Genomic DNA, 13,929 nt, shown 5'->3' with positions numbered 1-13,929 from the left:
ATGTTCATTAAGTGTGTGTGGAAGTGTCCATGTTCATTATGTGTGTGTGTGGAAGTGTCCATGTTCATTAAGTGTGTGTGGAAGTGTCCATGTTCATTTTCTGTGTGTGGAAGTGTCCATGTTCATAATGTGTGTGTGGAAGTGTCCATGTTCATTAAGTGTGTGTGGAAGTGTCCATGTTCATTTTCTGTGTGTGGAAGTGTCCATGTTCATTATGTGTGTGTGGAAGTGTCCATGTTCATTATGTGTGTGTGGAAGTGTCCATGTTCATAAAGTTTGTGTAGAAGTGTCCATGTTCATTATGTGTGTGTGGACGTGTCCATGTTCATTAAGTGTGTGTGGAAGTGTCCATGTTCATTATGTGTGTGTGGAAGTGTCCATGTTCATTATGTGTGTGTGGAAGTGTCCATGTTCATTATGTGTGTGTGAAAGTGTCCATGTTCATCATGTGTGTGTGGAAGTGTCCATGTTCATTAAGTGTGTGTGGAAGTGTCCATGTTCATTAAGTGTGTGTGTGGAAGTGTCCATGTTCATTAAGTGTGTGTGGAAGTGTCCATGTTCATTAAGTGTGTGTGGAAGTGTCCATGTTCATTATGTGTGTGTGTGGAAGTGTCCATGTTCATTAAGTGTGTGTGGAAGTGTCCATGTTCATTTTCTGTGTGTGGAAGTGTCCATGTTCATAATGTGTGTGTGGAAGTGTCCATGTTCATTAAGTGTGTGTGGAAGTGTCCATGTTCATTTTCTGTGTGTGGAAGTGTCCATGTTCATAATGTGTGTGTGGATGTGTCTATGTTCATTAAGTGTGTGTGGAAGTGTCCATGTTCATTAAGTGTGTGTGGACGTGTCCATGTTCATTAAGTGTGTATGGAAGTATCCATGTTCATTAAGTGTGCATTGAAATGTTCATGTTCATTAAGTGTGTGTGGAAGTGTCCATGATCATTATGTGTGTGTGGACGTGTCCATGTTCATTAAGTGTGTGTAGAAGTGTCCATGTTCATTATGTGTGTGTGGAAGTGTCCATGTTCATTGTGTGTGTGTGGAAGTGTCCATGTTCATTAAGTGTGTATGGAAGCATCCATGTTCATTATGTGTGTGTGGAAGTGTCCATGTTCATTAAGTGTGTATGGAAGTATCCATGTTCATTATGTGTGTGTGGAAGTGTCCATGTTCAATATGTGTGTGTGGACGTGTCCATGTTCATTATGTGTGTGTGGAAGTGTCCATGTTCATTATGTGTGTGTGTAAATATCCATGTTCATTATGTGTGTGTGGAAGTGTCCATGTTCATTATGTGTGTGTGTGGAAGTGTCCATGTTCATTATGTGTGTGTGTGGAAGTGTCCATGTTCATTATGTGTGTGTGTGGAAGTGTCCATGTTCATTAAGTGTGTGTGGACGTGTCCATGTTCATGAAGTGTGTGTGGAAGTGTCCATGTTCATAAAGTGTGTGTAGAAGTGTCCATGTTCATTATGTGTGTGTGGACGTGTCCATGTTCATGAAGTGTGTGTGGAAGTGTCCATGTTCAATATGTGTGTGTGGACGTGTGCATGTTCATTATGTGTGTGTGGAAGTGTCCATGTTCATTATGTGTGTGTGGAAATATCCATGTTCATTATGTGTGTGTTAAAGTTAAGTTAAAGTTAAAGTCCCAATGATTGTCACACACACACTAGGTGTGGTGAAATTTGTCCTCTGCATTTGACCCATCCCCTTGATCACCCCCTGGGAGGTGAGGGGAGCAGTGGGCAGCAGCGGTGCCGCGCCCGGGAATCATTTTTGGTGATTTGTGGAAGTGTCCATGTTCATTTTGTGTGTGTGGAAGTGTCCATGTTCATTTTGTGTGTGTGGAAGTGTCCATGTTCATGAAGTGTGTGTGGAAGTGTCCATGTTCAATATGTGTGTGTGGACGTGTCCATGTTCATTATGTGTGTGTGGAAGTGTCCATGTTCTTATGTGTGTGTGGACGTGTCCATGTTCATTAAGTGTGTGTAGAAGTGTCCATGTTCATGAAGTGTGTGTGGAAGTGTCCATGTTCAATATATGTGTGTGGACGTGTCCATGTTCATTATGTGTGTGTGTGGAAGTGTCCATGTTCATTAAGTGTGTGTGGAAATGTCCATGTTCATTATGTGTGTGTGGAAGTGTCCATGTTCATTATGTGTGTGTGGAAGTGTCCATGTTCATGAAGTGTGTGTGGAAGTGTCCATGTTCAATATGTGTGTGTGGACGTGTCCATGTTCATTATGTGTGTGTGGAAGTGTCCATGTTCTTATGTGTGTGGAAGTGTCCATGTTCATGAAGTGTGTGTGGAAGTGTCCATGTTCATTAAGTGTGTATGGAAGTATCCATGTTCATTAAATGTGCATTGAAGTGTTCATGTTCATTATGTGTGTGTGGAAGTGTCCATGTTCATTAAGTGTGTGTGGAAGTGTCCATGTTCATTAAGTGTGTATGGAAGTATCCATGTTCATTATGTGTGTGTGGAAGTGTCCATGTTCATTAAGTGTGTATGGAAGTATCCATGTTCATTACGTGTGGGTGGAAGTGTCCATGTTCATTAAGTGTGTGTGGAAGTGTCCGTGTTCATTAAGTGTGTGTGGAAGTGTCCGTGTTCACACATACACACACACACACATACACACACTTAGACACACACACACACACAGGTGAATACACTGGTGTACCTACTGTATGGTATGTGTGTGTGTGTGTGTGTGTGTGTGTGTGTGTGTGTGTGTGTGTGTGTGTGTGTGTGTGTGTGTGTGTGTGTGTGTGCAGGGTGTCTCCCCTGCAGAAGAGTGAGATCGTGGACATGGTGAAGAAGCAGGTGAAGGCCATCACACTGGCCATAGGTGACGGTGCCAACGACGTGGGTATGATCCAGACTGCTCACGTGGGTGTGGGCATCAGTGGCAATGAAGGCATGCAGGCCACCAACTCCTCCGACTACTCCATCGCACAGGTGACCTTCATTCATTATTTGTCTTCACTAAATATCTCTTCTTTTGGAGTAGACAAACACGTTGTCACCTTGTGTAAATAACAACACACATGTACACACCAGTCAAGTTGTCAAGTTGTGTAAATGGTAAATAAAAAGAGAATACAACAAATCCTTTTCAACTTATATTCAATTGAATAGACTGCAAAGACAAGATATTTGCAACATGTTTCAAAAAAGCTGGCACAAGTGGCAAAAAAGAGTGATAAAGTTGAGGAATGCTCATCAAAGACTTATTTGGAACATCCCACAGGTGAACAGGCTAATTGGGAACAGGTGGGTGCCATGATTGGGTATAAAAGCAGCTTCAGTCATTCACAAACAAGGACGGGGCGAGGGTCACCACTTTGTCAACAAAAGCCTGAGCAAATTGTTTAAGAACAACATTTCTCAACAAGGAATTTAGGGATTTCACCATCTAAGCTCCGTAATATCATCAAAAGGTTGAGAGAATGTGGAGAAATCACTGCAGGTAAGCCATGATAATACACACCTTGGATCCCTTCAGGCACTACTGCATCAAAAAGTGACATCAGTGTGTAAAGGATATCACCACATGGGCTCAGGAACACTTCAGAAAACCAGTCAGTAACTACAGTTGGTCGCTACATCTGTAAGTGCAAGTTAAAACTCTACTATGCACAGCCACAGCCATTTATCAACAACACCCAGAAACGCTTCAATTCTAAGTTCATGCTTATTTGCAAAAAATACCAAAGTTTCTCAGTGTGAACATGAAATATCTTGTCTTTGCAGTCTATTCAATTGAATATAAGTGGAAAATGATTTGTTGTATTCTCTTTTTATTTACCATTTACAAAACTTGACAACTTCACTGCTTTTGGGCTTTGTAGAATAAAAACATTTTGTAGAATAAAAACATTTTGTCGAATAAAAACATTTTGTAGAATAGAAACATTTTGTAGAATAAAAACATTTTGTCGAATAAAAACATTTTGTCGAATAAAAACATTTTGTCGAATAAAAACATTTTGTCGAATAAAAACATTTTGTCGAATAAAAACATTTTGTAGAATAAAAAAAATTTGTCGAATAAAAACATTTTGTAGAATAAAAACATTTTGTAGAATAAAAAAATGTTGTCGAATAAAAACATTTTGTAGAATAAAAACATTTTGTAGAATACAAACATTTTGTAGAATAAAAAAATTTTGTCGAGTAAAAACATTTTGTAGAATAAAAACATTTTGTAGAATAAAAACATTTTGTCGAATAAAAACATTTTGTAGAATAAAAACATTTTGTCGAATAAAAACATTTTGTAGAATAAAAACATTTTGTCGAATAAAAACATTTTGTCGAATAAAAACATTTTGTAGAATAGAAACATTTTGTAGAATAAAAACATTTTGTCGAATAAAAACATTTTGTAGAATAAAAACATTTTGTAGAATAAAAACATTTTGTCGAATAGAAACATTTTGTAGAATAAAAACATTTTGTCGAATAAAAACATTTTGTAGAATAAAAACATTTTGTCGAATAAAAACATTTTGTCGAATAAAAACATTTTGTCGAATAAAAACATTTTGTCGAATAAAAACATTTTGTAGAATAAAAACATTTTGTCGAATAAAAACATTTTGTCGAATAAAAACATTTTGTCGAATAAAAACATTTTGTCGAATAAAAACATTTTGTAGAATAAAAACATTTTGTAGAATAAAAACATTTTGTCGAATAAAAACATTTTGTCGAATAAAAACATTTTGTAGAATAGAAACATTTTGTCGAATAAAAACATTTTGTAGAATAGAAACATTTTGTAGAATAAAAACATTTTGTCGAATAAAAACATTTTGTCGAATAAAAACATTTTGTCGAATAAAAACATTTTGTCGAATAAAAACATTTTGTCGAATAAAAACATTTTGTCGAATAAAAACATTTTGTAGAATAAAAACATTTTGTCGAATAAAAACATTTTGTCGAATAAAAACATTTTGTAGAATAAAAACATTTTGTAGAATAAAAACATTTTGTCGAATAAAAACATTTTGTAGAATAAAAACATTTTGTCGAATAAAAACATTTTGTAGAATAAAAACATTTTGTAGAATAAAAACATTTTGTCGAATAAAAACATTTTGTCGAATAAAAACATTTTGTAGAATAAAAACATTTTGTCGAATAAAAACATTTTGTCGAATAAAAACATTTTGTCGAATAAAAACATTTTGTAGAATAGAAACATTTTGTAGAATAAAAACATTTTGTCGAATAAAAACATTTTGTAGAATAAAAACATTTTGTCGAATAAAAACATTTTGTCGAATAAAAACATTTTGTAGAATAAAAAAATTTTGTCGAATAAAAACATTTTGTAGAATAAAAACATTTTGTAGAATAAAAACATTTTGTCGAATAAAAACATTTTGTAGAATAAAAACATTTTGTCGAATAAAAACATTTTGTAGAATAAAAACATTTTGTCGAATAAAAACATTTTGTAGAATAAAAACATTTTGTCGAATAAAAACATTTTGTCGAATAAAAACATTTTGTAGAATAAAAACATTTTGTCGAATAAAAACATTTTGTCGAATAAAAACATTTTGTAGAATAGAAACATTTTGTCGAATAAAAACATTTTGTAGAATAAAAACATTTTGTAGAATAAAAACATTTTGTCGAATAAAAACATTTTGTAGAATGAAAATATTTTGTAGAATAAAAACATTTTGTCGAATAAAAACATTTTGTCGAATAAAAACATTTTGTCGAATAAAAACATTTTGTCGAATAAAAACATTTTGTCGAATAAAAACATTTTGTCGAATAAAAACATTTTGTAGAATAAAAACATTTTATCGAATAAAAACATTTTTTAGAATAAAAACATTTTGTCGAATAAAAACATTTTGTCGAATAAAAACATTTTGTAGAATAAAAACATTTTGTCGAATAAAAACATTTTGTCGAATAAAAACATTTTGTAGAATAGAAACATTTTGTCGAATAAAAACATTTTGTAGAATAAAAACATTTTGTAGAATAAAAACATTTTGTCGAATAAAAACATTTTGTAGAATGAAAATATTTTGTAGAATAAAAACATTTTGTCGAATAAAAACATTTTGTCGAATAAAAACATTTTGTCGAATAAAAACATTTTGTCGAATAAAAACATTTTGTAGAATAAAAACATTTTGTCGAATAAAAACATTTTGTCGAATAAAAACATTTTGTAGAATAGAAACATTTTGTCGAATAAAAACATTTTGTCGAATAAAAACATTTTGTAGAATAAAAACATTTTGTCGAATAAAAACATTTTGTCGAATAAAAACATTTTGTAGAATAGAAACATTTTGTCGAATAAAAACATTTTGTAGAATAAAAACATTTTGTAGAATAAAAACATTTTGTCGAATAAAAACATTTTGTAGAATGAAAATATTTTGTAGAATAAAAACATTTTGTCGAATAAAAACATTTTGTCGAATAAAAACATTTTGTCGAATAAAAACATTTTGTCGAATAAAAACATTTTGTCGAATAAAAACATTTTGTCGAATAAAAACATTTTGTAGAATAAAAACATTTTATCGAATAAAAACATTTTTTAGAATAAAAACATTTTGTCGAATAAAAACATTTTGTCGAATAAAAACATTTTGTAGAATAAAAACATTTTGTCGAATAAAAACATTTTGTCGAATAAAAACATTTTGTAGAATAGAAACATTTTGTCGAATAAAAACATTTTGTAGAATAAAAACATTTTGTAGAATAAAAACATTTTGTCGAATAAAAACATTTTGTAGAATGAAAATATTTTGTAGAATAAAAACATTTTGTCGAATAAAAACATTTTGTCGAATAAAAACATTTTGTCGAATAAAAACATTTTGTCGAATAAAAACATTTTGTAGAATAAAAACATTTTGTCGAATAAAAACATTTTGTCGAATAAAAACATTTTGTAGAATAGAAACATTTTGTCGAATAAAAACATTTTGTAGAATAGAAACATTTTGTAGAATAAAAACATTTTGTCGAATAAAAACATTTTGTCGAATAAAAACATTTTGTCGAATAAAAACATTTTGTCGAATAAAAACATTTTGTCGAATAAAAACATTTTGTAGAATAAAAACATTTTGTAGAATAAAAACATTTTGTCGAATAAAAACATTTTGTCGAATAAAAACATTTTGTAGAATAAAAACATTTTGTAGAATAAAAACATTTTGTCGAATAAAAACATTTTGTCGAATAAAAACATTTTGTCGAATAAAAACATTTTGTAGAATAAAAACATTTTGTAGAATAAAAACATTTTGTCGAATAAAAACATTTTGTCGAATAAAAACATTTTGTAGAATAAAAACATTTTGTAGAATAAAAACATTTTGTCGAATAAAAACATTTTGTCGAATAAAAACATTTTGTCGAATAAAAACATTTTGTAGAATAGAAACATTTTGTAGAATAAAAACATTTTGTCGAATAAAAACATTTTGTAGAATAAAAACATTTTGTCGAATAAAAACATTTTGTCGAATAAAAACATTTTGTAGAATAAAAAAATTTTGTCGAATAAAAACATTTTGTAGAATAAAAACATTTTGTAGAATAAAAACATTTTGTCGAATAAAAACATTTTGTAGAATAAAAACATTTTGTCGAATAAAAACATTTTGTAGAATAAAAACATTTTGTCGAATAAAAACATTTTGTAGAATAAAAACATTTTGTCGAATAAAAACATTTTGTCGAATAAAAACATTTTGTAGAATAAAAACATTTTGTCGAATAAAAACATTTTGTCGAATAAAAACATTTTGTAGAATAGAAACATTTTGTCGAATAAAAACATTTTGTAGAATAAAAACATTTTGTAGAATAAAAACATTTTGTCGAATAAAAACATTTTGTAGAATGAAAATATTTTGTAGAATAAAAACATTTTGTCGAATAAAAACATTTTGTCGAATAAAAACATTTTGTCGAATAAAAACATTTTGTCGAATAAAAACATTTTGTCGAATAAAAACATTTTGTAGAATAAAAACATTTTATCGAATAAAAACATTTTTTAGAATAAAAACATTTTGTCGAATAAAAACATTTTGTCGAATAAAAACATTTTGTAGAATAAAAACATTTTGTCGAATAAAAACATTTTGTCGAATAAAAACATTTTGTAGAATAGAAACATTTTGTCGAATAAAAACATTTTGTAGAATAAAAACATTTTGTAGAATAAAAACATTTTGTCGAATAAAAACATTTTGTAGAATGAAAATATTTTGTAGAATAAAAACATTTTGTCGAATAAAAACATTTTGTCGAATAAAAACATTTTGTCGAATAAAAACATTTTGTCGAATAAAAACATTTTGTCGAATAAAAACATTTTGTTGAATAAAAACATTTTGTAGAATAAAAACATTTTGTCGAATAAAAACATTTTGTAGAATAAAAACATTTTGTCGAATAAAAACATTTTGTCGAATAAAAACATTTTGTAGAATAAAAACATTTTGTCGAATAAAAACATTTTGTCGAATAAAAACATTTTGTCGAATAAAAACATTTTGTCGAATAAAAACATTTTGTCGAATAAAAACATTTTGTAGAATAGAAACATTTTGTCGAATAAAAACATTTTGTAGAATAAAAACATTTTGTAGAATAAAAACATTTTGTCGAATAAAAACATTTTGTAGAATAAAAACATTTTGTCGAATAAAAACATTTTGTCGAATAAAAACATTTTGTAGAATAGAAACATTTTGTCGAATAAAAACATTTTGTAGAATAAAAACATTTTGTAGAATAAAAACATTTTGTAGAATAAAAACATTTTGTCGAATAAAAACATTTTGTAGAATGAAAATATTTTGTAGAATAAAAACATTTTGTCGAATAAAAACATTTTGTCGAATAAAAACATTTTGTCGAATAAAAACATTTTGTCGAATAAAAACATTTTGTCGAATAAAAACATTTTGTAGAATAAAAACATTTTATCGAATAAAAACATTTTTTAGAATAAAAACATTTTGTCGAATAAAAACATTTTGTCGAATAAAAACATTTTGTAGAATAAAAACATTTTGTCGAATAAAAACATTTTGTCGAATAAAAACATTTTGTAGAATAGAAACATTTTGTCGAATAAAAACATTTTGTAGAATAAAAACATTTTGTCGAATAAAAACATTTTGTCGAATAAAAACATTTTGTCGAATAAAAACATTTTGTCGAATAAAAACATTTTGTCGAATAAAAACATTTTGTCGAATAAAAACATTTTGTAGAATAAAAACATTTTGTCGAATAAAAACATTTTGTAGAATAAAAACATTTTGTCGAATAAAAACATTTTGTCGAATAAAAACATTTTGTCGAATAAAAACATTTTGTCGAATAAAAACATTTTGTAGAATAAAAACATTTTGTCGAATAAAAACATTTTGTCGAATAAAAACATTTTGTCGAATAAAAACATTTTGTCGAATAAAAACATTTTGTCGAATAAAAACATTTTGTAGAATAGAAACATTTTGTCGAATAAAAACATTTTGTAGAATAAAAACATTTTGTAGAATAAAAACATTTTGTCGAATAAAAACATTTTGTAGAATGAAAATATTTTGTAGAATAAAAACATTTTGTCGAATAAAAACATTTTGTCGAATAAAAACATTTTGTCGAATAAAAACATTTTGTCGAATAAAAACATTTTGTCGAATAAAAACATTTTGTCGAATAAAAACATTTTGTTAAATAAAAACATTTTGTAGAATAAAAACATTTTGTCGAATAAAAACATTTTTTAGAATAAAAACATTTTGTCGAATAAAAACATTTTGTCGAATAAAAACATTTTGTAGAATAAAAACATTTTGTCGAATAAAAACATTTTGTTAAATAAAAACATTTTGTCGAATAAAAACATTTTGTCGAATAAAAACATTTTGTCGAATAAAAACATTTTGTCGAATAAAAACATTTTGTCGAATAAAAACATTTTGTAGAATAAAAACATTTTGTCGAATAAAAACATTTTGTTAAATAAAAACATTTTGTAGAATAAAAACATTTTGTCGAATAAAAACATTTTGTCGAATAAAAACATTTTGTCAAATAAAAACATTAGTCTGTGTGTGTGAACATGTTGGACATTTAACAAAACTTTTAAAATTGGTGGCTTAAATGTTCTCATTATATTACCTTTATTATAGTCAATGAATCAAATAATTGCATTATTATTATTATTATTATTATTATTATAAAGAGGATAAGTAATGCTGATTGACTTGTGCATGATCACATGTTGAAAGAATGTTGTGTTTATTCATCATAATCAATACAAATATTGATCTTGGATTGTTTGCAATATTGCCAGATTGATTTATTGTTGTACTATTTAGCATCATACAACTTTATTACTCATTTTTAATGTTTATTCCATAAGTTTGATCACTTAAAATGACTTTATTCTATAAGTTTGATCACTTTATTCTATAAGTTAAATGACTTTATTCTATAAGTTTAAAGGGGAACATTATCACAATTTCAGAAGGGTTAAAAGCATTACAAATCAGTTCCCAGTGGCTTATTTTATTTTTCAAAGTTTTTTCAATGTTCCCCTTTAAGTCAGGACTTTATTCTAGAAGTTTAATGACTTTATTCTATAAGTTTAATGACTTTATTCTATAAGTTTAATGACTTTATTCTATATGTTAAATGACTTTATTCTATAAGTTTAATGACTTTATTCTATATGTTAAATGACTTTATTCTATAAGTTTAATGACTTTATTCTATAATTTAATGACTTTATTCTATAAGTTTAATGACTTTATTCTATAAGTTTAATGACTTTATTCTATATGTTAAATGACTTTATTCTATAAGTTTAATGACTTTATTCTATATGTTAAATGACTTTATTCTATAAGTTTAATGACTTTATTCTATAATTTAATGACTTTATTCTATAAGTTTAATGACTTTATTCTATAAGTTTAATGACTTTATTCTATAAGTTTAATGACTTTATTCTATATGTTAAATGACTTTATTCTATAAGTTTAATGACTTTATTCTATATGTTAAATGACTTTATTCTATAAGTTAAATGACTTTATTCTATAAGTTTAATGACTTTATTCTATAAGTTTAATGACTTTATTCTAGAAGTTTAATGACTTTATTGTATAATTTAATGACTTTATTCTATATGTTAAATGACTTTATTCTATAAGTTTAATGACTTTATTCTATAAGTTTAATGACTTTATTCTATATGTTAAATGACTTTATTCTATAAGTTAAATGACATTATTCTATAAGTTAAATGTCTTAATTCTATAAATTTGATGATTTTATTCTATAAATTTGATGACTTTATTCTATATGTTAAATGACTTTATTCTATAAGTTTAATGACTTTATTCTATAAGTTTAATGACTTTATTCTATAAGTTTAATGACTTTATTCTATACGTTTAATGACTTTATTGTATAATTTAATGACTTTATTCTATAAGTTAAATGACTTTATTCTATAAGTTTAATGACTTTATTCTATAAGTTAAATGACTTAATTCTATAAATTTGATGATTTTATTCTATAAATTTGATGACTTTATTCTATATGTTAAATGATTTTATTCTATAAGTTTAATGACTTTATTCTATAATTTAATGACTTTATTCTATAAGTTAAATGACTTAATTCTATAAATTTGATGATTTTATTCTATAAATTTGATGACTTTATTCTATATGTTAAATGACTTTATTCTATATGTTAAATGACTTTATTCTATAAGTTTAATGACTTTATTCTATAATTTAATGACTTTATTCTATAAGTTAAATGACTTAATTCTATAAATTTGATGATTTTATTCTATAAATTTGATGACTTTATTCTATATGTTAAATGACTTTATTCTATAAGTTTAATGACTTTATTCTATATGTTAAATGACTTTATTCTATAAGTTTAATGACTTTATTCTATATGTTAAATGACTTTATTCTATAAGTTAAATGACATTATTCTATAAGTTAAATGACTTAATTCTACAAATTTGATGATTTTATTCTATAAATTTGATGACTTTATTCTATATGTTAAATGACTTTATTCTATAAGTTAAATGACATTATTCTATAAGTTAAATGACTTTATTCTATAAATTTGATGATTTTATTCTATAAATTTGATGACTTTATTCTATATGTTAAATGACTTTATTCTATAAGTTTAATGACTTTATTCTATAATTTAATGACTTTATTCTATAAGTTAAATGACTTAATTCTATAAATTTGATGATTTTATTCTATAAATTTGATGACTTTATTCTATATGTTTAATGACTTTATTCTATATGTTAAATGACTTTATTCTATAAGTTAAATGACATTATTCTATAAGTTAAATGACTTTATTCTATAAATTTGATGATTTTATTCTATAAATTTGATGACTTTATTCTATATGTTAAATGACTTTATTCTATAAGTTTAATGACTTTATTCTATAATTTAATGACTTTATTCTATAAGTTTAATGACTTGATTCTATAATTTAATGACTTTATTCTATAATTTAATGACTTTATTCTATAAGTTAAATGACATTATTCTATAAGTTTAATGACTTAATTCTATAAATTTGATGACTTTGTTCTATAATTTTGATGAGGTGGATGTATAATTTTAATCATGTATAATTGTAACCATGTTGTATAATTGCAATGATGTTGTATAGTTGTAATCATGTATAGTTGTAACGATGTTGTGTAGTTGTAATGATGCGTGTGTAGTAGTAATGTGTGTGTAGTAGTAATGATGTTGTATAGTTGTAATGATGTGCGTGTAGTAGTAATGATGTGTGTGTAGTAGTAATGTGTGTGTAGTAGTAATGATGTTGTATAGTTGTAATGATGTGTGTGTAGTATTAATGATGTGTGTGTAGTAGTAATGATGTGTGTGTAGTAGTAATGATGTGTGTGTAGTAGTAATGATGTGTGTGTAGTAGTAATGATGTGTGTGTAGTAGTAGTAATGATGTGTGTGTAGTAGTAATGATGTGTGTAGTAGTAGTAATGATGTGTGTGTAGTAGTAGTGATGTGTGTGTAGTAGTAATGATGTGTGTGTAGTAGTAGTAGTAGTAGTAGTAATGATGTGTGATGTGTGTGTAGTAGTAGTAATGATGTGTGATGTGTGTGTAGTAGTAGTAGTAATGATGTGTGTGTGTGTGTTGACAGTTCTGCTACTTGGAGAAGTTGCTGCTGGTACATGTAGTAATGATGTGTGTGTAGTAGTAATAATGATGTGTGTGTGTGTGTGTGTTGTCAGTTCTGCTACTTGGAGAAGTTGCTGCTGGTCCATGTAGTAATGATGTGTGTGTAGTAGTAATGATGTGTGTGTAGTAGTAATGATGTGTGTGTAGTAGTAATGATGTGTGTGTAGTAGTAATGATGTGTGTGTAGTAGTAATGATGTGTGTGTGTGTGTTGACAGTTCTGCTACTTGGAGAAGTTGCTGCTGGTACATGTAGTAATGATGTGTGTGTAGTAGTAATGATGTGTGTGTAGTAGTAATGATGTGTGTGTAGTAGTAATGATGTGTGTGTAGTAGTAATAATGATGTGTGTGTAGTAGTAATGATGTGTGTGTAGTAGTAATGTGTGTGTAGTAGTAATGATGTGTGTGTAGTAGTAATGATGTGTGTGTAGTAGTAATGTGTGTGTAGTAGTAATGATGTGTGTGTAGTAGTAATGTGTGTGTAGTAGTAATGATGTGTGTGTAGTAGTAATGTGTGTGTAGTAGTAATGATGTGTGTGTAGTAGTAATGATGTGTGTGTAGTAGTAATGATGTGTGTGTAGTAGTAATGATGTGTGTGTAGTAGTAATGATGTGTGTGTAGTAGT

General features: G+C 27.3%; 1 protein-coding gene across 6 annotated transcripts in view; it reads left to right on the top strand.

Moving 5' to 3' along the window:
- The window catches only part of atp8a2 (ATPase phospholipid transporting 8A2), a 117,110-nt gene that overhangs the window by 58,529 nt on the left and 44,652 nt on the right, over positions 1-13,929 (top strand). For all 6 annotated transcript variants that reach the window (XM_072913432.1, XM_072913434.1, XM_072913433.1 and 3 more), the window contains one exon: positions 2,781-2,964. In XM_072913432.1, the coding sequence (XP_072769533.1) occupies positions 2,781-2,964 (184 nt within the window). The remainder of the gene's footprint in view (positions 1-2,780; positions 2,965-13,929) is intronic.

Source organism: Nerophis lumbriciformis, linkage group LG07 (assembly GCF_033978685.3).
Source record: "Nerophis lumbriciformis linkage group LG07, RoL_Nlum_v2.1, whole genome shotgun sequence".
NCBI classification, from domain to species: Eukaryota; Metazoa; Chordata; class Actinopteri; order Syngnathiformes; family Syngnathidae; genus Nerophis; species Nerophis lumbriciformis.
Note: the sequence above shows the minus strand (reverse complement) of the source record. Positions and strands in the feature narration are given on the sequence as shown.